Source organism: Halichoeres trimaculatus, unplaced genomic scaffold, assembly GCF_033239565.1.
Source record: "Halichoeres trimaculatus isolate MK-OKI-2021-1 unplaced genomic scaffold, fHalTri1.1 fHalTri1_scaffold_6, whole genome shotgun sequence".
Taxonomy (NCBI): Eukaryota; Metazoa; Chordata; class Actinopteri; order Labriformes; family Labridae; genus Halichoeres; species Halichoeres trimaculatus.
Genome location: NW_027437184.1, coordinates 28,142,405 through 28,168,444, shown reverse-complemented (window position 1 = coordinate 28,168,444; position 26,040 = coordinate 28,142,405). Strand labels below are relative to the sequence as shown.

Sequence of the window (26,040 nt, the reverse complement as noted above, 5' to 3'; positions counted from 1 at the left end):
CGTTTACCACTTCACTTTTGAAACAATGGCACTTTATCACAATCATGTGGCATTGCACTACTCATGTGGCATCCTTATATTGTTTTAAAGTCGACCTGATAACTCATCCTTAACGTGCGGGGAGTCAGACACACATGGAAAGCATAAGACGAGGCTTTGAACGAAAGCTGAAATTTCATCCTGTAAAAATAGTGATGCTCTACCGAGCTGTTAAAAGTGGAGGATGTTGGCTTCAGTGAAAATGAGAAAAAGGAGGTTTGTCCCCAGGTCTGCCAACACTGTGGTATCATAAGGTATTTATTATGATATTCCAGGGAGAAGTAACATCTCTTAAAAAATAATTGAAATCTGTTGGTGTTGCTTTGAGAATAGGTTTGAAAATATCACGTGTAAACTCTAAAAGTTAACTCCATTTGATAAGATTTCTTGTATACAATGAAATGAGAGAAAGATTCATACGTTAAATTTAAGAAAATAAGTTGAAGATGTCTTATTTTTAAGTAAAGGTCATAAAAACGTTGAAAACCACTGAAGCTATTTTTCACTCGTTGAATGTCAGTTTCTCCAATATCCTGAGCAAACAGCGCTCCAAGGAAAACAGTTTCTTTCATTCTTTTCTGTACAATCATCTCTGTTGTATCTTTCATCCTGTTATTCGATTAAGTTGATGAACACTTATTTAGAATAGAGAGTGCCAAAAAAATGTGGTCAAAAATATTTCATCCACCCACCTTCAAGTTTAATCTGTCAGACTTACAGGCAGGTGTTCTGTTTATTTTTGCTGAATGAAAACTTAAAATCTATCCATATCAAGTTAAATATGTTGATATTCATCATCCCTGCCCACACAAAATAACATCCCCAGCTGTTGAGTGTAAAATGTGTTATTTCTATGAACATGGGTCAGAATGAGTTTACCATGCTCTGTCTGCTCACAGACACATGTTTTACATATTCATATTGATTGAAAAAAGTTTGCTGTCATATCAATTTATCATTCTACATATTTTTCTTAAAAAGTTATCATGAACTCCTCATATTCGGCCACCTGTGTTACAGCTGATCTCCACATCTGCCTTCATAAACCTGAAGTTTGAACCTTTCTGCATTGGTTTCATGGACTGGCACGGACGTCCTGCTGTCAGGATCTCATTTTTCACCCACTGTGGACCAGATTCATTTTTAGAGACTTAAACTCTATTAAGAAAGCTATGTCTTCATGATCAAAGAAGCTTTTAGACAGAAAATATAAAAATATCACTGACTGATGATGGAGAAAACTCCTGGAGTTGCCTCCATGATTTAACTTTCAGCAAGAGTGAGCATGCAGCGCAACATGTGATGGCACCGCATGACTGACATTCATGACACAGAAATCTCAGAGAGCTCAGATCATGATATGTGGATTTCATTAAAAAAAGATCATGGGTGGGGTTATGTAAGTTGAATTTCAGCAAAATCCACTGAGATGAAGAAGCGCTGAAAGTTTGGCGCATTAGATCAGGACACGTAGTGGACATATCCATAAATAAAGACACATAGAAATAAGTATCTGCAAAATTTTTCTGAATGTTTCACCATCTTACATTTTCTCCATGTTCAAACAGTGTCCGCTGCATGCTCATCTCTTTTTTAAGAAAATCCTACCTCTAGTGCTCTGTCTGAGGGGAAGTATATGGAATCAGTCTATAATCATCAGACTGACTTAACTTGATGAAAAAAAAGAGTGGAAACAGTGATGAAAAGTGGGCATGGGGTTGAACTGTACATTAAAGCCCTGACCTTGATTGGTCAGTTTTAAATTTATTACAAATAAACTATTGTGGAAAAAACAAAGGAGACTATATTTCTTTATTTTTTTTCAAAAACACAACCAGCGACACAAACTATCATTACTTTTGGTTTGCAATGCTACACTATCAGAATAGATTTTTCAGCTGGGGACTCTGGTGGGGAGATGTCAGACTTTGATTTTGTCCCAGCAGCTTGTGGTCTGCAAGTAGAACAAAAACCTCCCAAAGTGCAGTAGTTTGAAGTCAGCCACCTGCTCCTGCTAATGACTCTGTCTCATTCAGGAGAGAGGCCCTTCATTCCCGCCCGGACGAGGAGGAAAAACAGGGAATGGAATGTAAATTGTTAAAAGTCAGTGCTAAATGTGTGAGGGATGACTGGAGGGAGGAACCCAGGTCAACACATTAGGTGCACTTTAATAAGCACAGAGAGGTCAAGAGGGTCAACGGCCCCTGAAGTGTTTAGGTTAAGAAGAGTTTAAGCAAAAAGGAAGAGTGATGAAGAGTTTTAATTCAAGAAGAAATGCAGGGTGGTCAAAGCCAAGCTGCTGTATGACAGATATCTTACTCACCTGTGCCATGTTAAAAAAAAAAACACAGTCATGCCAAACACGCAGTGGATCTAAGGTCAGCTCTTTTGTGAGCATGCCTCCAGATATAAACATCTGTGGAGCAGGAAATACAACGGCACACATACGGGAAGGATACTAATCCAGACTTCCCAAACACCTGAACCATTACACCCGATACAGTCTGGTTGTGTTCAAAAGTTGACTCTGATTGGTCAGAACCCAACAACAACAGTAACGTTTGAAAGCCAAAGTTAGACAAGGGACAACCTGATCACATGTCACATCAAATCACCCTTCACATTTCACGTCTGCCTGTTGACACTGTGGTAAAAACAGATGTGAGAGTAGACTGAAGAGCTGTGCATGCTGAACACTCAAACAAGACACATTTTGAAAATGTTCACAAAAATAAAAGTCTAGTTATGTACTCCAATAATACTCTGGAACAAGTATTTCATGAAGTATACTATTTTTTTAAAGCTTAATAATCAAATCTAATGGTAAATTCCAGAAAAATACACTGCCTGTCCAAAAAAAAAAAAGTTGCCACCTTTGATAAGCTTCTGCCATGTCACAAGATTTATTTCCATCCAGTGTTGCATTAATGTTTCGCCCAGATCTTTCAATGATGATGGTAGAGTCTGATTGCTGCACAAAGCCTTCTCCAGCTCATCCCAAAGATTCTCAATGGCGTTAAGGTCTGGACTCTGTGGGGGCCAATCCATGTGTGAAAATGATGTCTCATGCTCCCTGAACCATTCTTTTACAACTTGAGCTTGATGAACCCTGGCATTCTCATCTTGGAATATGGCCGTGCCATCAGGAAAGAAAACCTCCATTGATGGAATAACCTGGTCATTCAGTATATTCAGGTAGTCAACTGACCTCATTCTTTGAACCTAGACCTGACCAACTGCAGCAACCCCAGATCATAGCACTGCCCCCACAGGCTTGGACAGTAGGCACTAGGCATGACGGGTGATCACTTCATCTGCCTCTCTTCTTACCCTGATGGCCCATCACTCTGGAACAGGGTCAATCTGGACTCATCAGACCACATGACCTTCTTCCAGAGTCCAATCTTTATGCGTCGTAGCAAACTGAAGCCTTTCTTTCCAGTTAGCCTCTCTGATTAGTGGATGTTTTCTCTGCTTGATTCATGCCAATGATTTGACCCTTCTCAAAATAGACAAACATCTTTTCCACGACCCCAGGATGTGTCTTTCCACATGGTTGTTTAAGAAATGAGAAGCAACTCATTCCACCAGTTGGGGTTGAATAACTTCTTGTGCCAGCTAAAAGATAGTAGCCCATGCAGTAACTATCCAATAGGAGGCTCGTACCTATTTGCTTAGTTAAATCAGGTGGCGACTTTTTTTTTTGGCCTTTTTGTTTGTAATTCTACTAGTAAAAACACTTTTCTTTTCCAAGTCTAAATTCTTGCTTGTGTTGTGTGTCGCTTTGGAGCTAAAAGAAATTGCAGAAGTGTAGAATCACAGATCATTTCCAAAGTCACTAAATCGCATTGAAATCACTATTTTGTCAATGTAAGAAGTGGGATAATACAGTAAACAGGGGTTATGCAAACTAGAATTCTTATAGCGGGAGAAAGGGCCCCTCTGCTTTGAATTAGGGTCCTGCTCACCCTGTCAGGGCCGTTGAACAAAAACCAAAACAGTCAAAAATCAGCCGTACGTCATTTGTGTGTTTTCAGGTCTTACCTGGGCAATGTTCTTGTTGAGTAAGTAAACACCGTATTCAAAGTGAAAGCGCTCTCCTCTGGGGTACAAAGGGAATCTGTGAAGGACAGGAGAAAAGACAAACAAGGTGTTACTTAGAGTAGGTATTAATCCCATCTGATCTGTAGTCCAGGATCCAGGGTGCAGGAAAACCATAAGATTCCTCCAATTTACACTCACAAGCACTCCAAGAATATTCAAGCAGACAAAGCACATTCAAGCTGTATACATACTGCATTCATGCTATGGCCCCATTCGTGTGAAAATGTCAATGAAGGCTGGTGGGATTAAAACAACAGCTCATTTCTTATTAATTTTACTTTGAGGGATTCAGTCAGCTGTTGCTTTTTGGCTCTGAAACAAGAAATGTATCTTTCCCATAAAAGAAAGGGGCCGCTCTCATAGCCAGAAGCGTATATAGTTGCTAACACTTGCAGACGGCTGAAGAAGCCCAGTCTGGGTCTGTGATCCCATCCCACAGATGCCACCTCTGTAGGTGTTAAAACTGAAATATCAAACAGGAGGATAGGCGTCCAAACAGTCTGACCATCCGCCCCTGAGCAGGAACAAAGAGAGCTTTTCCTTTCAGCAGGGTGGGAAAGTCCCACTGCTGCCAGTCAGATGTCTCAGTCTGGACTGAGCAGGGGGATATTACTGGGTGTCGGGGTCAGGTGTGGAGGGGTTTCTGCTCACATCCACAGCAGGAAAAATGTCTTTAATACCACAAGTTTAAGGCCGGACTCATCCCATCCTGTCATTATGTGCTTATGGCGGCTGAGCCCCCACTCAGGAGGATGCAGGACTGTGGGAGACAGGCCCCACATACTGAGTCTGACAAACACACAACTGCTGGAGGAGTCGGCTGTTATCTTCATCCAAATCTCACCTTTATCTCCACTCCATCTTTAAATGCCTCATCTTAACCTTTAGAGTAACCTTAACCTAATCCCACTTTAACCCCCCCTCAAACACTGAAACCTTCCTCAGAAGAGAGAGGGGAAAATATTTTCATCCGAGAGGATTTTCACTGCTTCAAGACACAGAAAATAAACATCTGCTCTTTGTGAAAACAGAACTGGAGTAAACATTGTTACCAAGGCCAAGCACTGTCACAGGCCTCCACAAACAGCCAGAGCATCCATGCAGTGAGACAAATAAACAGCTCTTAGTTTTACAGTAACAATAATAAAATGCACCATCTCATTCCAATGAGCTGTAGGTCTTTGATGTGACAGTTTTCATGTGAATCTGGGGCAGGTCTGTAAAAATGGGCAATGAAACACAAATTTCAGCTGTTTGACCAAAGAGACGTAATGTTTATTACTCCAGTAAACAGAGTGAGGACTTGGGTTTTTTAAAAGGAGACCCACAAGACACTTATGGGGTTGTGTAAAAGCAACATCCGAAGAAACCGATACGAAAGCAGATTATTAAAGCCTCCAGAGAGAGGACAAAAAGCTGACTTTAACTTTTGGGTTTTAGATATAGAATTTCTTCATATCAGTTGAAGGTATTTTCATTCACAGAAAAATAAATAAATAAATTGACTCTGCAATAAAAGCCAGAAAAAAAACAACCCTGAATGAAAGAAAAAAAAATATGTTTCCTGGTAAAATCTGTACTTCTGAGACTTTCTACGGTTTATGGGGCTGTTACCTGAGCTGCAGCTAACACTGGTTTATAACAGTTATTCATCTGGTTCAAAATAATACATGATGTATAATATGTATAATAAATATATGGTTGGGATCATTTTTCTGGAGTCTTGTTGACCTCAAGGACCAATGATTGTCATCTTCAAACGGTATGCTTCATAACTCCATTTTTCATGAATCTATTTAAATACCTCTGCTACATGATACCTTAACTCATTGGCTGCCATTGATGTCTATAGAGGGATAATTTGTTTATCAACAATGCCGGATGTGCACGCAACTTTGGTGCAGAAGCACTGCGGAGTATAATGGTGTGTCAACCGATGTGGAGGAGTTAACCTCCAGAAATCACATTTTTAAACTAAATATCATCACTCATAGGGATGGTAAACGGCTCCCGGGTTTGTGAAATAGCAGTGAGTGGACAAAAGAGATCAGCAAGTGGACAGATATTAGGTGGACAGACATTTTTAGTGGAGAAATCTGGTGTATACCCCAGAGAGCAATTTAAACACACAACTGTGACTCGATGCTCATGACTGCATTATCCGTGGATACTTACCAGACTGTGACAGACCAGGACGTAAACATGTGTCAATAAATCAGAAACCCTCCCAGACCAAAAAGAGCACAGACTGCTGAGTCTGAGACCCAGTTCATAATAAAAGAACCAGAAAACTACGTTCAGAGTTAATTATTTACCCGCAGATGTTGCTGGTGTTTCAGTGTGAAGTGTGACCCTGTTAACTGGTGTCTCTCAGCCGTTGATCACTGATACTGTTGGCTGAAAGTCACCAGCTAGCATGGTTGCTATAAACTCTAAGACACCTGTTGCTCTGGGATGGTCAAAACTTGATAGACATTGCCTCTGTTGTATAGGATCATTTCTAAAAAATGACCACAGGACAACCGTACATTCTTATGTTGATGACAGATTAAATTTAGTGTTTAAAAAACACTAACTGGTCTGAATGAATGGAGCTAAATGCTGCTTCCGCTGACTGATAATCCCTGTTTATGTCAATTCGATCACAACCTTTGACCGTGTCAATAGAAGTCAATTATGTTTTTCAATGAGAGTCGGCGGGGTCTGAGGGAGCTTGTCAATTAATATCAGGCTCGTACACTACTGTAGGTGAGAGAGGTGCTCTCTTAGGATGAGAGATCAGCATAGATATGAGAAGATGTGAGATGAAAGAGACTTAGGAAGACACTGCAAGTCAGAAAAATTCAGGCAGCTCAAACTTGGAGAGAGAATGTGTTGCGGTGGTTTGGAGAGAATAGTGATTGTGATTGAAAATGACTGATTAGAGCCGTGATTGTGAGAAAGGATGATGGCGATCATGGAGAGGATCAAAGGATGGGGCTTCTGAGATTGGTGCAATCTAAAGAGTATGCTTTCCTCTGTTGAAGGATTGCTTCAGATTACAGCCACGTGTCAGCTGTTGAATAACTCAGTCTGCTTTTGACTCCCTTTGTTCCAGATGATCACTGTGTCACTCCATCTTCCATCCTACTGGTGCTGTTGTTGTAAGTGACAGAAGGCCTCAGTCACGAGGAACACACTAGCTTCACAGGTTTGTGGGTCCATAAAATGTTGTGAACAAATATAAGGATGTGAAAGTCTAAAGCTCAAATGTGACATGATCACATTTTCCAGACACAATAAGCAGAAATGTCTTACACTAAGACCAACACAGATGGGAAAGTTTATCCAACAAACAGCTGGACACCGCCAAAATGTTTTTCAGGCAGTGTGATAACTATGCTAGCCAGTCCAGCTCCTTTTTTTACTTGTTAGTGCACAGAGTAATATGGTAACAGTAAGTGTATTATGTAAAATAAAGGCTGATACATTTTGCCACAGATGTTACAGAAATGACTCAATGTACAGGGAATCCAGAAATGCTGCAAATGCAGGAAATATAATTCTGCCAAAAGGAATTTTCATTTTGGAGGAGATGCAAAACAGGCGTCAGTGTAGTAAAAGAGCTATGCAGACTTAGCAGAGGCATGATAGCCTCATGCACACACAGCTGATAACCTTATGCACACAGAAAAAAAGACTGTGGTCAACTGAATGAAATGCTTAGTGTAGCCCTTACCTGGAAATAGAACATATCTTCAAGGATAATGTAAAACCAAGTCTAATCCTACAATAAAAAATCTTAAACTGGTTTAGACTTGTGACCAATTTCATGAGACAGACGCCTCTGTTGTCATAGAGCACTGAAAGAAGCAGGGGATGAACCAGAGCCGTGTGCACACGATAAGAGGACACGTTTAAGGCTCTTGTGACTGTGTGCATCCGGTCTTTTCAATGTGTATGCATGTGTGTGCATGTGTGTGTGTGTGTGTGTGTGTGTGTGTGTGTGTGTGTGTGTGTGTGTGTGTGTGTGTGTGTGTGCTGCTGAAGGGATTGGGTCATGGTCTTCTGTTAATCCTGTGTGAGAGGAGATACGGGGCTCTTCACTCCCTCTCAGTATGACCTATAGGTGCCTACAGCAAAGGAAACATCACTTCACTGGACACTACTGTCAGATGTCATCATGCTAACAGCACATTCACATGCAAGTTCATCTATCCATTTACATATTTGTGGCATTTTGAAGGCTAATTACAATTAATTACATATAGTGATTTCTCACTTCTTAAAATTTAAACTGAACGAATCTATGATGAATATCCTACATTAGCATGCTAGCTGTAGCCATCCCTCAAAGGATTATTCTGTCTTGCCTGAGTGTCTTAAACATCCGGACATCATTCAGATCCAGCGCTAACACAGTGTGTTTACATGCTCATTCTTACCCCAGTTTTCAGTCTTATCCTGCTTTTGATAATATTTTGGATGTGGTGTTTACATGAAACATGGAAAACCTGGTTGTTCATATCCCTGTATACATGTTCATAACAGCATCCATGTGTCTGCTGTCTGTATTGTTATGTTGTAACTTCACAAAGTCCAACACAACATGTCCTGTAACCAACACATAATAATCATGTGTTTATATACTTTTCTATCCTGATTTCTATTGGGAGGCTTCAGAAAACAGATCCAGATTTATCAAAGGTAGGAACAAATCCTTGTTTCTGAAAGTAGAACATTACATTTCAAAATTACAAAACCCACAGGTCAGGAAATAAAACGATGCTCATAAACGGTAGAGATAAAACTTTAATTCCCGATGGTGACTAACATTGGAAATGTCTGCACTTAACGTGGACTTATCAAAATGCTTGTATTAAACACATACAAAATACTGAAAGTAAGCGTTTTTTTGCTCACATACCAGGAAAAACTTCAACTTTGTGTGTGCTTAAAAGCAAAGATTAGGTTGATCTCCCTGTAAGGAGAGAATATCTTGCGTGAAATGAGAACATATCACAAAAGATGACAGCCAAAGTGAACTCCAACCCTCTACCAAAGCCAGGTGGCTATTTAAAAAAAAATGGCATTACCCTGTTCACAGAAGCTTGGTAGCAGGATTTGGTCTCTTTGTTTTGTTGAGGAGGAGATGTTAATTGACTGTTGGCCTCCAGTGAAATCATAAAACAAAATAATGTATGAAGATTTTTTGTTTTTAGTTTATTACAGAGGGGGTATTATACTTCATTGTGTTTGAAACACCAATATACTACATGTTTAACATACTTAAACACTAAAAATACAGATTTTTTAAATCACTAGCCACGTTTACATGAGGAGTTTTTTGTCTTTCCAAATGGAATCTTTCTGAAAGACTTATAGTAAAACAATAGTAAACATGGAAAGGAATATTCCAATCTCTGGCATGCACCGCTGTAATCAAACGGAATACTCAATGGGGCATGCGCAGAAAAGCGTAAACATCATGTGGTTCATCAAAGATGGAGGACAACAGTTTTGTTTTTTTTTGGTTTTTTTTCATCACGGTATTGCAATACTCAGTAGTGCGAGTGTCCGTCCAGTCTTGAAATTATGTTCAGTTCTTCAAAGTTTGGACCAAAAACAAACTTTCCTCCATTGCTGTCTGCTCGCCGCCATTTTTAAAATTGAGGAACGTCTCTAGTTGCCTCTTACGTCATATTTGAGCATGCGGTGAAAGAACGCACCCTGACAACTTTCCGTTTGAGTGGATACATGATACTTCGATTGGTTTGGGTAAAGGAATAGTCCACCCCTGTGAAACCAATTAAATGTCCATTCGGATTGGCCCTTTTCTTTCGGAATGAGGTGTATACAAAGGTTAAATTCTTTCCGTTTGAGCAAATAAACAGAATACAAGCAGAATATTTGGGTCCATGTATACGTGGCTACTGTTATCAAGGTATATGCTGAAACCCAGAGGTTAATTTCAATACCTTTTTAAGACTTCTTTAAAAACCTTTCAAGAAGTTTTAAGACCTCATCTCAATTTTGAGCTGTTGGTAGCAACCCCTCTTTAACAGTTGTGGTTTGAATTAAATTAATTATTATTAATTAAATGTGCTTAGTTATGAAGGAATAAAGCTTGAAAGAATAAACTAAACTACTGGCAGGTTTATTGACAATCCCATTATTGTTCCCATATAACAAGTAACAGTAATTATTCAAGGCCAACTAGCTGAAAAAACAAGAACTTATTTCACCATAATCAGAATTTAGGAAATGTGCCTGAGACTGTGTGATATGCTTTCCACCAGCTTCTTGTGCCCACCATTGGCATTGAGGCTATCTAGATGAACTTGCATGGTTCATTGTCAGAAATCTTGCATGTCCATTTTGCCAAGCTCCAATAGCTGACAACTTCACTGGTCGAATGCTTAATGGTACAATCAGGGGACAGTTGCAAGAAGGAAAAGAAATATCTATGATTACTTCAGGATTTAAAGCATGAACACCGTTAAAATTCAATACCTCTTAAAACCATAATTAAGACCTTTTAATACTTTTTACGGGCCTTACTTTTCCCACAGTTGATTTATCAACCTTTTAATACTTTTTAAGACCCTGCGGACACCCTGTGTTGTAGAAATCCCTGAATCTGTAATACTGTGGAAAAATTCTGTTTCCTATGCACCTTTGCTCTGAATAATTGTGCCAACTGGAGAGGAAAGTACTGCTATCTGCTAGACTTCAAGGGCAACTCCTTCTCAGGCTGATTAATGAAATAAAGGGAAGTCTGTTGTGGACTCATTAGGGTGTAGCTGAAGAAATGTGTGTGTTAGAAGTGCAGATTTTTGGAGCCAATGATTATAAGACAAATAACCAAACAGATGTGAAGAATCCAATAAAGTGATGCTAGTTTAGAATAATGATGTTAGATTAGCTTTAAATAAGGGTGGCACCCACTGCACTTTAGAGACTCTATTTCCAACTGTCTGTAAAAGTTGTTGTTGTGAGACTCTCCTTTGCAAGTACAACATTTGAAGGAAAGATAAGTACTCCACTCTGTTTTGATTTTATCTTCATTGCTAAAACAAAATTGTAGCTACTCAAAACAGTCCATTCTAAAAACAGATGTATTACACATGTAATAGAGATCTTAATCTAGATCTTCACCAGGCTTGATGTAATGATGGGGTCATCATGTTGTAATCTCTAAACTGGTTCAGGGACAGAACATTAGGCGTGTGTATTGGCACTTGGGTACTTGGTTTACTTGGGTCACAATACGATAATATCACGATACCACAATATTGTGATATACTGCAATGTTCTACACAGTTAACTATTATTGAAAACAACTTTTCCATTTTATTGTTTTTGAAATAAATAAAGTAAGATGCTGTGTTTCATACAAACACTTAACTTGAAAACATAAAGTGTGTCAAGTTTGTCACTTAAAATACTGTGACATTAAACTAATGTTGCAAAAAAAATTACTTGATGAAAGACGTGGTCCGTTGGTGGAACTGATTAATGTCACTTGGTGTAACCAATGTTACTCAAAAAGATCTAATATTGCTCAAAACATGGCTAGTTATTGTTTTATCAGTCTACTACACTGCAAAAAGTAAACTTGTAACTTAAAGCGATTTTAAACTAACTGACCCAAGAATACAGAGAAAACATTGATGTTTATGACATCAAAACCCATGTCATCAAGTTTAGAAATAAAATATTTTGAAAATTCTTTGAGATTATATTTATTATAAAGTTTATGGGCAACATAAAATGGAGTAGCTCTTCGGTGCCATCTACTGTATTGGAGGTGCGGAAGATGAATTGTACTTCCAACTCACCTAAAATATGAATTTTCTCTTTTTTTTTTGAACAGAAATATTGGTAAAAGTTGAAATATCAATATTTTATCACAGGTCAAGGTATGTTGCTGCTTCGATATTTTTTCACACCTCTGCAGGACATTAGCTTAAAATAGCACAATACCTCTCTTTAATATTTAATACATTTTGATATAAATAAACTCTAAGTTAAACCAGTGGGCTGCCTGGTTTAGTCAGGTTTCTGTTGTGACCACTCCACAACCTGTGAGTGTTGTAATACTGTTTCAAATTTGAGCTTACAAAACAGATCTTTACTAAAAAAAGTATCCTTTTCATAGTTCTTGCCATGTTTTCTGACCTAACAGGGAAACTTTGAAAACTCACTCATAGCCAGGGCATCTGTGTGAGGTTAACTCACTCATTGTAAACACCTCTTTCACTTGGACTGCACCACACTCTCAAATAGTGGAGTAAACTACTGACAGCTGGAGATCCCTTTGACCCTGGACTAAATATCATCAGGATGTTGTGAGGACCGACGTGATGCTGCCGCCTTAAGGCCACACAGCCATCAACTTATTAGTCCTTTATGGCTCACAGCGAGGGCCCCATGGCGAGAGCGGCATGCCAGAGGTCTATCCCACCAATAGGAAATAACTAACAGAGAGGGGAAGAACAACAGAGCAGGCATTCCCCTCACACCCCTGGCATTCCCAATATCACTTCCCCATGAGCAGATAGGATTTGTTTGCTGATGAACACGCGTGAGAAGGAAAACATGACCGTGTCCAAAGAAACACACACACAACATATCTACACACGCACACAACATATCTACACACACACAGGCTTGATCACAGCGAAGTGATTAATGACCGCTGTCTGCTGTGGCTGAAATCACACTGAAGAGACCCCGGTTCACCAAACACCAGGAATTCCTCCAGGGGGACGTCCAGTGAAGTTTAAAATGTTATAATACACCAGCAGGGGGGAAGCACCAAAACAGAGGAGGATGGAGTTAGTACTTCTATTTTTTTTATCATAGTACCTCATCTGACTCACACACCATTTTAAGCAGGAGCTTTAAAGATTTGTAATGAAAACATTTTCTCTATATGAGACCGGGGACTCCAGCCCTGTCCACTCTAAGGTTTTCACTGATTTCTCCGTCTTCAGTTTTGTTGATGGTTTTTTACAGTGTGAATTCTTTGTTGTGATTTTTGTGTCTCACTCAATGACTCTGTCAATCTCTCAGAATCAAAACTGTCACCATAAACAGATCATATTTTGTAGAACATTTTATCTGCTGACATTCATCCCACAGAATCTATCTTTAAAGGTTTTTACACTTTTTTAATGAACACAACAAAACATCTTTGTTTTTGGCTTGACTGTTAACACATCTTAAATATAAAACTATGAATGTGCACAACAGCATGTTAGAGCGTCAAGAGATAGAGGGCGAAGTACCTCCAAAAACCAGAAGAAAATACTTTGGTTGGATAAAAGAAACTTTGTGAAAGGGTACAGCACAAAACTTCCCCATTAGTGTGTTATTTACGTCTATGACAACTTCCCATTGTGAGTTGGTTACATGCATCCGTCAGTTAATTCAACTCACAAAAAAGTACAAAGCCTAAAGCAATTTGGAAATTAAATAAATTATATTGTTCTTCCCCTGGAAAGTGTTCTGTTGAATCTTTTCTTCGTTTTCCATTTCTTTCTGTCAGTAAAACAGTAGCTTCATTTCAACACAAATACATTTTCCTAATGTTGCTGTCATTACGTGATTTTCTTGTTTTATGCAGTAAAAAAACTGCTTTAAAACTAGAACTTACTCTTTGCACAGGTTTTTGTTTAGCCAAAGTCATTGCTCAGACCTTTAATGTCTTAAATTAGAGAGGACAGGACAGTAGATAAGAGCAGGAAACAGGGTGAGAGTGAGGAGTGTCCAACGGGCAACATCCCGTTTAAAAAAATGAACCCTATGTGGAAATGCTTATAGATAATGTTTATTGAGGCTGGCTGCAGAAAGACCGGAAGTCACGTTCACATCCAGGCAGAAAAACAGACTTTATGGAATTAAAAAGCCTGGTTCAAAAATCAGCTTGGGTCTAAATCGCTGATTTCACTATCAGCACACACTGTAAGGTTAGTGAATTTTTTCCCAACCCCACGGTTTGGAAGTTATTAGGATCGTTTGATTGTCCAATTAGAGGCACAGCTCAGGTCACGTGGCTGGCGGGCGCCCTGTAACTGTTTGAAAGGAAACTCACAGCCGCCATGAAGGCGAATATGGCTGCATCCGTGGATTAACTACATTTTACGGTTTCATGAACAGACAGGTGACATCGCGGAGGCTACGTCCATGTTTTTTACAGTCTATGGTTGTGACACCAAAAAGGGGCCATGAGTCGAATTCGAACCCAGGCCAACATTTTGAGGGCTAACCTCACAAGGTGCCGCTTAACCCACTGGCTGCCATTAATGTCTATAGACGTTAAATTGATTACAGCCATTGGCTGTATCAACAGAAGTCAGTTATGTTTTTCATCAGGGGGAGGTGGGGTCTGATGGAGCTTGTCAATCAACATTAGGCTTGTAAAATACTGTGGATGGCAGCAGTGCTCTCTTCCTATGAGGGATCAGCACAGATATGAGTGGAAGATACGAGATGACAAAGACATGGCGCAGTAGTTTGGAGTGACAGAGTGTGGGGATCATGAGAAAAGACAATGGAGATCATGGAGAGGATCAAAGGATGAAGCTTTTGAGACAAGCTGATTAAAAAAGTATGCATAGAATAAAAAAAAAGGAAGAGAGACATGAAAGAGGAGAGTTCATTCTTCTTTCACTAGTTTTAGTGTTTACAGAGTCATAAAACCCAATATGTTGTGGGTCTTGAAAGATCATTTAAAATTAGGGATGCACGATTTTGGATTTTTTTCCGATATCCGCTATGCCGAAACCCCTTTGGCCAATACCGATACCGATAATCACAAGTTTGTTTGTTTTTTTTCAGTGTAAAGAAAGCTAAGTCTATCCTGTACTGGAATTTATTTGTTACTCTTGTTGTGACAGTCTTATTTGTTTAAGAAACACACATAAAACAAGACAAAAAACATTTGATTTTACCATAAATAAGAAATGTATTATTTTTTCAAACTCAAGACATTCAGTATTGAAATACAGAAAAATAATTTCTTTAGATCACATGAACTTTAAATGTACAATGCATTTTTAAACATAACCAAGTTGCATTTGATTATATTAGAGCTACTGTAACAACCTGGTGACAGACACAGAGCTCTGCAGTGCAAATAAATGAAGTGCTACATTTTATTTAAGGAGCTTATTTTTCAGATGGAAAATAATAATAATCCTAACTGGATAGCACCTTATCAGCAGGAAATTTTCATATCTGCCGATACCGATAAACGTTTTTTTAAGCTTTTGTGCCAATATTGTGCCGATAATATCGTGCATCCCTGTTTAAAATGCTCTGACAATGGCTGGCAGCCAATGAGTTATGGCCATACCAGCGTCCTGTACAGCTATTTGTTTTATACATATTTACAACACCTTCACCTTTCACCGTTGAATAAGACTACTTTTAGAGGTCAGGCGGAGACAAAGCTGTTTCTACCGGAGCCCAATGCAAGGAGGGCCTACACAATATTAGGTAGGTGGTCATTATGTTATGGCCATGTGGCATATTATAGAGTTAAAAAAAAAAAAAATAAATAAATAAATAAATAAATAAATAAAAAAAAAACACACACACAGGCAAATAAAATTCTTAGCTGGATACTTCCTGACCAGCAAAGTGTAAGTGTTAAGTGACAGCTTTAGTTTATTTTCCAACTATCCTTTGTCTGTTCTCGAGCATTCAGAATTAGCTTACCAAGATAACAAGATGACATTTAACTACCAATGTCTCAGATTTCAAAGTCACACTAATTTAACAAGACAAAGAAAATAATAGGTTATGCCAATACAAAACAGAGACTGTATTTTTTATTTTGGTGTTCCTCCTACTTTTGTCCTCTAGGAAGGTAGCCTCTATTTATCTACTTCGGCAGTAAAAATCTGAGACCTCTGTGTCTGGGGGAGAAATAGTGGACGACAGGGAACGAGGAGACTGAACGCCATTTTTAATCTCTCAGCCAGTGACAGCAGAAACTGAAGAAGTCCTCTATGTGAAACAGGATGGAATAAATTACAGTCCTGGAGGACCATCAGCGAGCCCACATCAGTCTGTCCGTGCATGAGGATGGAGAGTTGAGAATAAACAGTTGCAAACAAAAGATTCACACAAACACTTGAGACTGTTTAGACTCTCACTCTGCTTCTTTGCTGCATGTAACACTTTGTTTATGCGACGTTCTTAGGTGAGCGCATGTGTGCACCGACCCTCTTTTGTTGGTTGTTGTGTTTAATTTTGTTGTACATATAACTCAAATAAAATCATCTCTTTCTAAAGGTTCCTGCTCTGATGTCTTTCCTTTCCTCAATCAAGCCGTTTCTCCAGCTCCTCTCAGTGGCTGCTCGGTTGAAGACTCGTGTTTGCATAACTGACACACAAAAGTGAATATGACAGAAACTGTAATCATCACAACCGCTCAGCCTAGCATCCATCAAACAGTCTGATCACTGAAACACGCAGTCTGCTTCTATTTAGCTAATATTCAACTCTGCGTGCACCGGACAGAAAGATGAAAGAGGGACGACAGCAGGAGTAAATCTGTCACTCCTCTCAACCCTCTCGTAAAAACTGCTCTATTTCATTTCTTCAGCAAAGCTATCTTACCGCAGCTGAGTTAACGTGCAAGCGTTGGCTGAGTTTGCAAACACAAATATGTATTAAATAATAGTGGAGGCCTCACATTGTAAAAAGACAAAAGCTGCATCTTACAGGAAAGTCCCATGTCTGTCTTTACAAGTGAGGATGTGTGTGCCCCCGGCCTGCCAGCTCTTTAACTGCAGGGTCTAGACACAGAAAACCACTAAACACATAGGAGGGACCACTGTTAAAAAGAGGAAACAACCAATAAACATCCAGCAACATGATGAGAGAAGGATAGCAGATTCTTTGCTCTATCTTCCTGTCCATTTCCTTTTAAAAAACACTCTTCGTTCTTATTTTGATTCCTGTTGAAGGCTCTTCAAATAGCAGTGTTAGTTTTTTTCTTTCATCTTTGAGTGATCCACCACCACCGCTGTCTGCACCGTCTGCCTGGACTGCACCGTGGGGCCTCCTAGCAGGTGTCAGCAGCACATGACATCTTTTATAGCCTCTGGTTAAATGGACGGGAAGAGAAAACATGAGCTTTCTGAGAGTCAGAGACTCCAGTTAAAGCTTTGTGTGTCCAGTTCGCTTCATCCAAACATGCCGTTTAAAGCTGACAGAGGTTTCTGGAGGTTTATAACACGAGCTCTGTTTTTTTGATAACTCTTTAAGAAAGGGCCCCAACAGGCAGTCTCTGAAGACTGGTATGTCTAAGGTCATGTTAAAAGGAGCTGAATTAAAAAAAAAAAAACAGGGAAAAGAAGAGCATTCATCCATTTCACTTGAGAAGAGCTTTGTTGCATAACCCTGTTAGAATAAAGTTTGCCTGTACACTGTAAACCCATAAGTTCAAATTACTCAATTGGATTAAACTATGAAAACTTAAAATTTGTTAGCAAGTTCAATTTGCTCAAATGTCTGAGTATGAAACTGACAATTCCTGAGTAGATTTATCTTTTGTTACTGTTTAAGTTAGCACAACTTAAAATGAGACCCTGCTGTACTTCTAGACATGCAGCAGTGGCACAGATTCTCTGTGCTCCACATGACACGGACTGTTTGTCTCTGCATCACAACCAAGGGGCAACATCCGGTTTGTAAAAATTAAGCTTCTGCAGAAGTGCTAAAAGTTGCTGTTCATTGAGAATCTGCTTGAGGCTGGCTGCAGAAAGACCAGCAGTCATGTACACAACCAGCTTTAAAAAAAAGACTTTTACTGCATTAAAAAGCATATTTACAGCCTGGTTCAAAAAAAATCTTGGGTCTGAAACACTGATTTCACTATAAGCACACACTGTACAGTGAGTGAATGTTTTTCTAACTCTGCGGTTCAGAAGTTATTAGGATCATTTGATTGTCCAATCAGAGGCACAGCTCAGGTCCAGTGGCTGGCGGGCGCACTGTAGCTGTTAGAAACAAAACTCACAACAGGCGTTGCAATTAGTATGGCTGCATCTGCAGATTGGTTTCAGGAACAAACGGGTGACGTTGCGGATGCTACGTCCATGTTTTATACAGTCTACGGTCATAACATGGACAAGCTGTCTGTGCTCCATGTGGCATCATTCAGCTGTCCATGCTCTATGTGGTGTGGACTGGCTGTCTCTGTCAAGTAAAAATATGACTTTTAACATTTTTAAAATTGGCCTAAATAGCATGATAGTCCAGTCAAAAAATTAATTTATTAATATATTTAACATTAGGCAAAAGTGCGTACATACAAGACCCTGTGCCATGGGGCACAGTCCCCCAGTCAGTGCTGTGGGGCACAGACAACCTGTGCCCCCTGAAGAACATATTTCAATGTACAGCAGGGTCTCATACATGCTGCCTTCCCTCCTCACTCATGGTTACCAAATTTCTGGAATAGAAGCTGATTTTTGAGGAGGGGAACGCTGTGGATACGAGACCCAGCTGTTCTTTAAAATGTTGTTTAGTTTGGTTGTTCAGCTATGCCTTAATTTGGAATTATTACATTTACTTAATTCATAAGACAAATTTATTGATGTCACATCTTTCAGTTTTAAGTAAGGTCGGCTTATGTTTTACAGTGATATGAAACAGTTTTAACATTACTTAATTAGTAAAAAATAGGCATCAGGTTTATTTGATTAAAGACATTCAGTAGAATAATTTTCCATAATAATCTTAACTATTTAAGATGTTTAGTTAAATAAACTTATTTCATTACTTATCCATTTACCTATTTATTTTCTAAGGTAAGCGGTTCACGTTTCTTTTTTAAGTAAACTCATATTATTCAGGTTTACAGTGTAATGGCTGGTTTAACATTTCTAAGCTTCAGGCTGTACAAATTACCTAGATATGAATCTTTTACAGATACTACATAAAATGGCATTAAACAAAAGCAGAAATATTGATTTTTCTTTATAATGAAGTTTAAATATTTAAAGCCTGGGATGTTTCAATGCGTCAGCTATGGCTGGCCAGTATAAATTCTAAAAACTAAGCCACATACCCCTCTTTAAGCTCAGGTATGAACTCTGCAATGATTATTTAGTGTTAGGCTGGCAGTTTGTCCTTTTTTTTTGTCCGTTATTTTTTTTTTTTTTAAATCTTAGTCTACATCTTTTTCTATCATTGTTGTGTGTGTTTGCCTTCTTCCTAACTTCTTCACCATTTGGTCCTTATTTTCCTTCCATTCTTTTTAACTTTTTTCTGTTTCTTCTCTACTGTTCACACAGACACACAGTGGATCATTTCATTGTACTCCTGTTTTACTATGATTTTTGTTGTTGTTTATCTCTTTGTTATTCTCTTTTCAGGGTTTGCGAAGCTCTAATCCAGATTGATTTCCCCTTAAACTCCAGAATTTGGTTTGCAAGCACAGTGCTATAAATTTCCGGCAGCAGACAGGGGTTCAAGGGAAAGAGGAAGGGGGTTGTTTTGGGTTTTCTGTATCTTTTCTGTATCTTTTTCTCATTCCAAGAACTTGCTGTGCTGTATTGTATAAATCTGTATTTATACATCTGTATTTATGAATTAACTCGAACTTTTACAAATGAAATTATTAAAGTCTGTTTAAGAAGGAAACTAGGTCAGCGGGTGCTTCCTCTGCAGACTTCACAGCGTATGTATATTTATATAAGTTTGAGTATATCAGACCTCCCTTTGTTTCCTCATGGACTCTTTGTATTAACTGTAGCAGGATATAAGGAGAGCACAGTAGAGCAGGTGGGTGGTCGAGCTCAGCTTTACTGTTCTTTATGGATACAGAGGAGGGTCCCAGTGACCAGCTGTAATGTACACACAGGCTGAGGGCTCCACATGTGTTGGCTTGGCTGTTTACACATCTTAATTAATACTGTGAATGTGCACAACAGCATGTTAAAGAGCGGGCTCTGTTGGTCCTAACATCACTGGTTTATTGTTAGGGGGAGGAGGGGGGCTGCCTGAGAATTTCACAATGTCTTTAATGTGAAAATCTAAACAGCGAGGGACCATAAATCATCTGCGCCTGCTTTGTAAAAAAACACCTGCCTTAAAACTGTCAGAGCCCTAATGGCAGTGGTTACTTTATAAATCACAGGGAGCTGTAATTTTCAATATCTGAGAAATGATTACACTGAGCATCTGTCACCCAATGCTATTTTAATGACCGCTGCTGCACTAAAGACCTCTGCTTAACCGTTTCACCATCCTGGTCTCTGCTGTTAAAGCGTCTCCTGAGTGATGTGGCGGTTCCTCTCTCTGTCATAGCCGGTTTTCATCACAGCTTTTAAGAATGTCCAGGAGTTTTTGGACCCCTGGTTGAAACCCCAATGCTCTCATTTCTACTTTCCCTTTGTTTTCCTCCTTTGTTTTCATCACAAGTAGAGATGAAGGAGAAGGGGCTCAATCTGACTAACAGAGGATCCACGAACCAAACCTCATAAACCAAAGCAGAGCATCATTCTTCCTTACAAACCAAAACATTACACACATATTAAGAATTATTAAACCAACCTCAGTGCAGTTTCAGGTCAACATTAGTGTTATTCTGAAAAATGTTCAAGAATGTACAGCTTGCTGCTTGTTGCTATTTTTATGGCTGGTATTAGAATAGACTCTTAAAAGGAAATGTATGAAACCACTGAGACGCCATTCTTTTGCTTGTTTAAGAAAAATTATAAAACCTCAAGTTAAGCATCTTGCCAGACCTGCCCCCATGGTGATTTTTTTTAGCTCAAGTACACTTTTGTCACCCTATCACTGTCTTTTCATTCAAATGAGGTTTCCATGTTAAAAGAAAATAAAGGACAAAGCACAAAAAACATAGAGACTAATCCAACAACAAAACAAATGGATTCATTAATACTGTATGATTTAATATAAATAGAATAAAAATTTTCAAAGTCATAGCCCCGACCCCCCACTTCCACCACAGGTGCCTCATAATTTTGTGGGAAACACTGGTGACTGTATTTACATGAGTAAGACACCACACATGGCTGTCCCTTTATCATTGTTTATCCTCTATTGTAGTCTAAATGGGATCATAATTTACTATATAAACACCATGATGTAGTGGAGGAGACTCTGAACTGGGGATTGAGATCATAAACTCATTAGCAAAATGTTTACTGAGGTAATAAATTAGCAGAAGAGTCGGGTCATTTCCTCATCTGCTTCCAATCAGTCAGACTTCTTTTTTTTATATAACCAGAGGAGCTGCTCCCTGAAACTCCACTTTTTAGAGTTCAGCCAATGAATCCACGGCTTATTAAACTCATATCACACAAGTGCTCTCGTGACGGCAGTGCTCATATGATAATGCATGGTTAATATTTGCCGTGATTTTAATCTTTTTCAACCACATGAGAGAGTTATAAAAAATATTTATCAGCTCATCAGTGATTTATCAGATTGAAAAAAAGTTTTTTTTGAGTAAAACAAGACAAAATAAGATGAAATCCCCTCAGGCGAGTTAACCATAAAATCTGCAATTCAAGTCATACTGGCATGCGGAAAAATGTGCTTCTGGGTACCCCTGAGGGAAAAAATGTTTAATCTTTGTTCCTGCATGAAGGCTTCCTTTGGACTCAGCAATGTATGCATCTAGTAGTGTCTGCTAGCTGAATGTACAGTAGTTGAGCCCAGTCTATGATAGTGACAGGCTCCAGACTGACGCAGTTAGGCCCCTACCTCTGACCTCCACAATGACACCTCCACTGTCAGGCTCAGAAGTGAGGTAGTTTCTTATGGTGTGTATGCATAGAGACAACTGGTAGAGAGTTATAACGTGATTTCCAATACAAAAGTCTAAATAGGCCATTTTTTTTTTTAAGTTTTCAATTATTATTATTACATTGATCATTCCAGTAACTGAACGTGACACCGACAACATATTTTTCATTCTGAATTCACAAACATTAGCATTGGCTATGTTATATCAACATAAAAGCTAAATGTGCTATAGGGATTTTTGCATCAGCTGTGCTATACTAACACTGGAACGAAATGCAGTTGTTTCTTAATTGTTGAGCCTCCTTTACAGTGAGTCCACTGTTTCATGAGCTCTTTTAAAAGTTATGTATGGAGGTCGGGCAGATCAGGTAAGTTATGTGTCTGCTAAAAAGGGTTCAAGTGAAAATCCAAATCCTTACTTTATAGTAATAAAAATTAATAAATAATAAATATATGAAAGGCCAGACTGTCTTCAGGAAAGTGCTGATTGTGGTGTACAGACCCAAAGCCCATGACTACTTCACTGAAACTCACTCTCTGCTAGTCACTTGTTGTCTTAAACTGAGAGGGTTTGTTTTTAAATCTGTTTGGCACTCGACAAGGTGATTTTCACTTATTACCCCCGCCAAGGAGGTTATGTTTTTGGGGAGAGATTGTCTGTTTGTCTGTGAACAGCATAACTCAAAAAGTAACAAACGGATCTTGATGAAATGTTCTGGAAATCCTTAAAACAGGATAAGAAAGAAGTGATTAAATATTGGAGGTGCTCTGGATCACGGTCTGGATCCAGGATTTTCTTTTAAGGATTCTTTATCAGTGTGAGATAGGGCCGTTTTCACCATATGTGTATATAACTCCACGACAAATGCTCAGATTGCTTTGCAAAACAATATAAGACAAGGTCACCATAATTTCTGACAGAGGTAAAACTATGATCCAGATCCTGGAAATATTATAGATACTAAGGTCCAGAATATGAAATATGTACTGGGTCATCATAATTTTCAACACTGTCAGGAAACAAATTATCGCACAAACCTGCAACTAACACCAAATTGTAGCAGACAGTCTGCTGAAAGGGAGTATAACATTAAAGTAGGACTTAAGTGTTGGTGACAATCACAATATGCTTAGCAGAGGTCTGCACTCTCTCCGTGCTTTTCTAGTTACACCGCTGTTTTTCTTTGGTTGTATAATAATGTTCTAATAGTTCTGCTAGACTGGTGTGCAGTTCAGGACTTGTTGATGCATCATTATGTGTTTTTATCTTACTTCACATCAGGACCAGTTTGTGATAAGACAGATCAGGTGTTGCCATGCCAAGAAAGTTTTTCTTTTTAACAAAGTTTTGTTAAACTGATAATTATCTAGAACTCTAAATTATAAGGGGAGGAAAAATATAAACTAAAAATCTAGCCTCACCCAAGGCATTGTCTGGCAAATTTATGTGGGTCATGAATTATGTAGACACTTACACCAAAGAACGGCTGATATAAAGAAATTATTATTTGTATTTGTTGTGCTCCTGTTACTGTGCAACATGTCCAAACCACTGCTGCGTTATGATTATAGCACTCTGGACACATGCTCAGGTATGCACCTGACATTCCACACGTGCGAGACCACCTTCAGTAAGAGTGAAGGGGCGTGATGAGGAAGATTGTGCTATAATCAGCAGTGTTACTAATAGACATGGATGTAGGTGAGTATAATTATCTCCTTCAGTGTTAGCGTTGGTTGTCAGGTTTCGTTCAAAGCCGCAGGAACAGAAGAATAAAGATGAAAGTCTTGAGTCAAGTTCGCACCCGTCTTAATAACATGCTTTAACACCTGCTCTGCCTGCGCATGGTCTGTTTATTTCTGCTGAATATTTCAGGTTCGTGTGCAGTTTTTTAATATCATAGAAATTAGGTAAATACTTTTCTTTTAGTGTTTATCACCAGAAAACTTCAAAATCAGGTGAGAATGTGTGCTGTTTTTGTGCTTTATTAGCATTTTATCAAACAGGTGATATTCTAAAGAGAAGCTCTTAAGGGCTGTTGAAGCTTTGATGCCTGGCTTGATCATAAAAACACTTTTAGATTGGGGTTGCGAGTTGAAAATATCCAGTTTACTGGAAATATACACCATGTCAGTTGCAGCTCAGATGTTTGATAGCCGTTCAGCACAGATGCTTCTTATTATTTTTTTAATGAAGTATGGACTAAAGAGCAGTCTGTGCACCAGCAGGACTCCGAGATGAAGGGCTACATATTCAACTAACCTGTCAGCTCAGAAGAGACTCTTTGACGTCTTTAGAGCTATAATAAACACACTACCCCTGTTATTGTCCATGACTGATTATTCAGAATATTTCAGAAGACAAGTAAACAGTCAGTCCAGTCCCATGATGCTTTTGAAGTTGACATCAGAGTTAAAAAACAAGTTATTTAAAGAGTTTGATTTAAGAACTTTGGCTCCAAAGTTGATGATCTCCTTCAGCTCTCTGATGGAAAAATGAAGCAACTGATCCACAACCAAACATGTGCGTCTCCCACTGCTGAGATAAAACAATCCATCCTGGAATGAAAGCCCAAAACGTGCAAACTTTCATAATATCTAATAAAACATTGAAAACACTGGAACATTGTTTAAACTCTGCCTAACACTACATTCAATGAGAGCAGGAGTTTGCAGTAGCAAGAAAAATAGTAAAAAATAGCATCTAACCAATGCTGAAATGTCACACAGGTTAAATAAAATGCCGATAAGGTAAGGGAAACTAACTTGTGCAGTATCTTGTATTAAATCATTCTTATTTCAAGACACTTGTTACACATTTTTCTTACTAAATTGTCATATTTTATTGACTCCCTAAATACACTTCAGGAGTTGTTTTTGTGTTTTACTATCTTAAAGGGGCTGTGAGGAGTTTAAAAGTGATCTTGAAAAAGTCTCCCTTCTAGATATATGACTGATAGTAATCCACACTTCAAAATGAGATTATCAGTGCCAATATTAATGGTTACAGGTTATTTTAAACTGCTATTTCTTAGCTGCTAGTTCGGGTCGTCCAGGACCGGATTGATTTACTTAGTTGAGCACGTCTAGGTCTAGGCCTCTAGAACAACACAACACCGGCTGACTATGTTTTGTAGTGAGACGAGATGAAGCACAGAGATCTGTGTTTTTCTCTGCTGAAAACAATTTCTGTGATTAATTTTGTAGTGATGGTGGACACAGGAGCCTAACTGTCAGAAAAAAAAGGACAGAAGAGCAGAAAAAAGCTAAACTGGAGAGTGAGGCAGCCCGAGCTACAGGCTAATTAGCCTTTAGCTCTGGCTGTATCACTCTATAACACAGGGGCTAATCTGTTTGTGATAATGTTCATTCCAACCCACAGTCAGCAGTTATTCTGCAGCGGTCTGTTCAAACTTGAGAGTCTATCAATAAAATGAAGGGTGAGGTTACGTTAGCTCTGATTGGTAGATGACTGACAGGACATAGCTCACGTCAAGTTAGCCTACAGATATGTCGGAACACCGGGCTGCCGATGTCGCTACCATATAGCCCGCTGCTACAACGTTAGCGTGATGTCACGTTTCAACCAGCACTACGTAATCTCACTGATAAATACCTTACCTCAGCACATTGTATCCAGCAAAAAGTTGTCTTGAACAAAGAACATTTTTTCGAACCAATCTCCATTTGATTCCAAAACAAACACACGCCTCACTCAAAGTAATTTACGACAGTGTGCAAAAACTCCGGGCCACAAGGTGGCGTGGGAGTGCAATTGAAACAGATCCTCCTCATAGCATCTTTAAAGTAACAAATCTCTTGGATTTTTGAGCTGAATGTGGCTCATTTCAGGTCTGACAAGACAATTTTTACCTTAAAAAAAAGACATAAACACTTCTTACTCTGAGCCTCTGTAGGAGAGCCAATTCATCCCCACAACTGGATGCTTAGTTTAGGAAAGAGACTCTCTTAATGCATGTAATTGGGGGAATTTGATCTTTTAGTTTTTATGCTTAACTACTTTAAGTGGAACACTAAACCACCAAGCTGCACTTGTGTGTGTGTGCTTGTGTGTGTGTGTAGTTGTGTGTGTTACAGCAGGATGTTTAGCCTGCCCTG

The 26,040-nt window shown here is 38.9% G+C and overlaps 1 protein-coding gene across 1 annotated transcript in view; it reads right to left on the bottom strand.

The window, feature by feature from the left end:
* The window catches only part of uvrag (UV radiation resistance associated gene), a 162,312-nt gene that overhangs the window by 56,577 nt on the left and 79,695 nt on the right, over positions 1-26,040 (bottom strand). Inside the window, exon 13 of the mRNA XM_074673102.1 lies at positions 4,084-4,159. Coding sequence (XP_074529203.1) covers positions 4,084-4,159 — 76 coding nt within the window. The remainder of the gene's footprint in view (positions 1-4,083; positions 4,160-26,040) is intronic.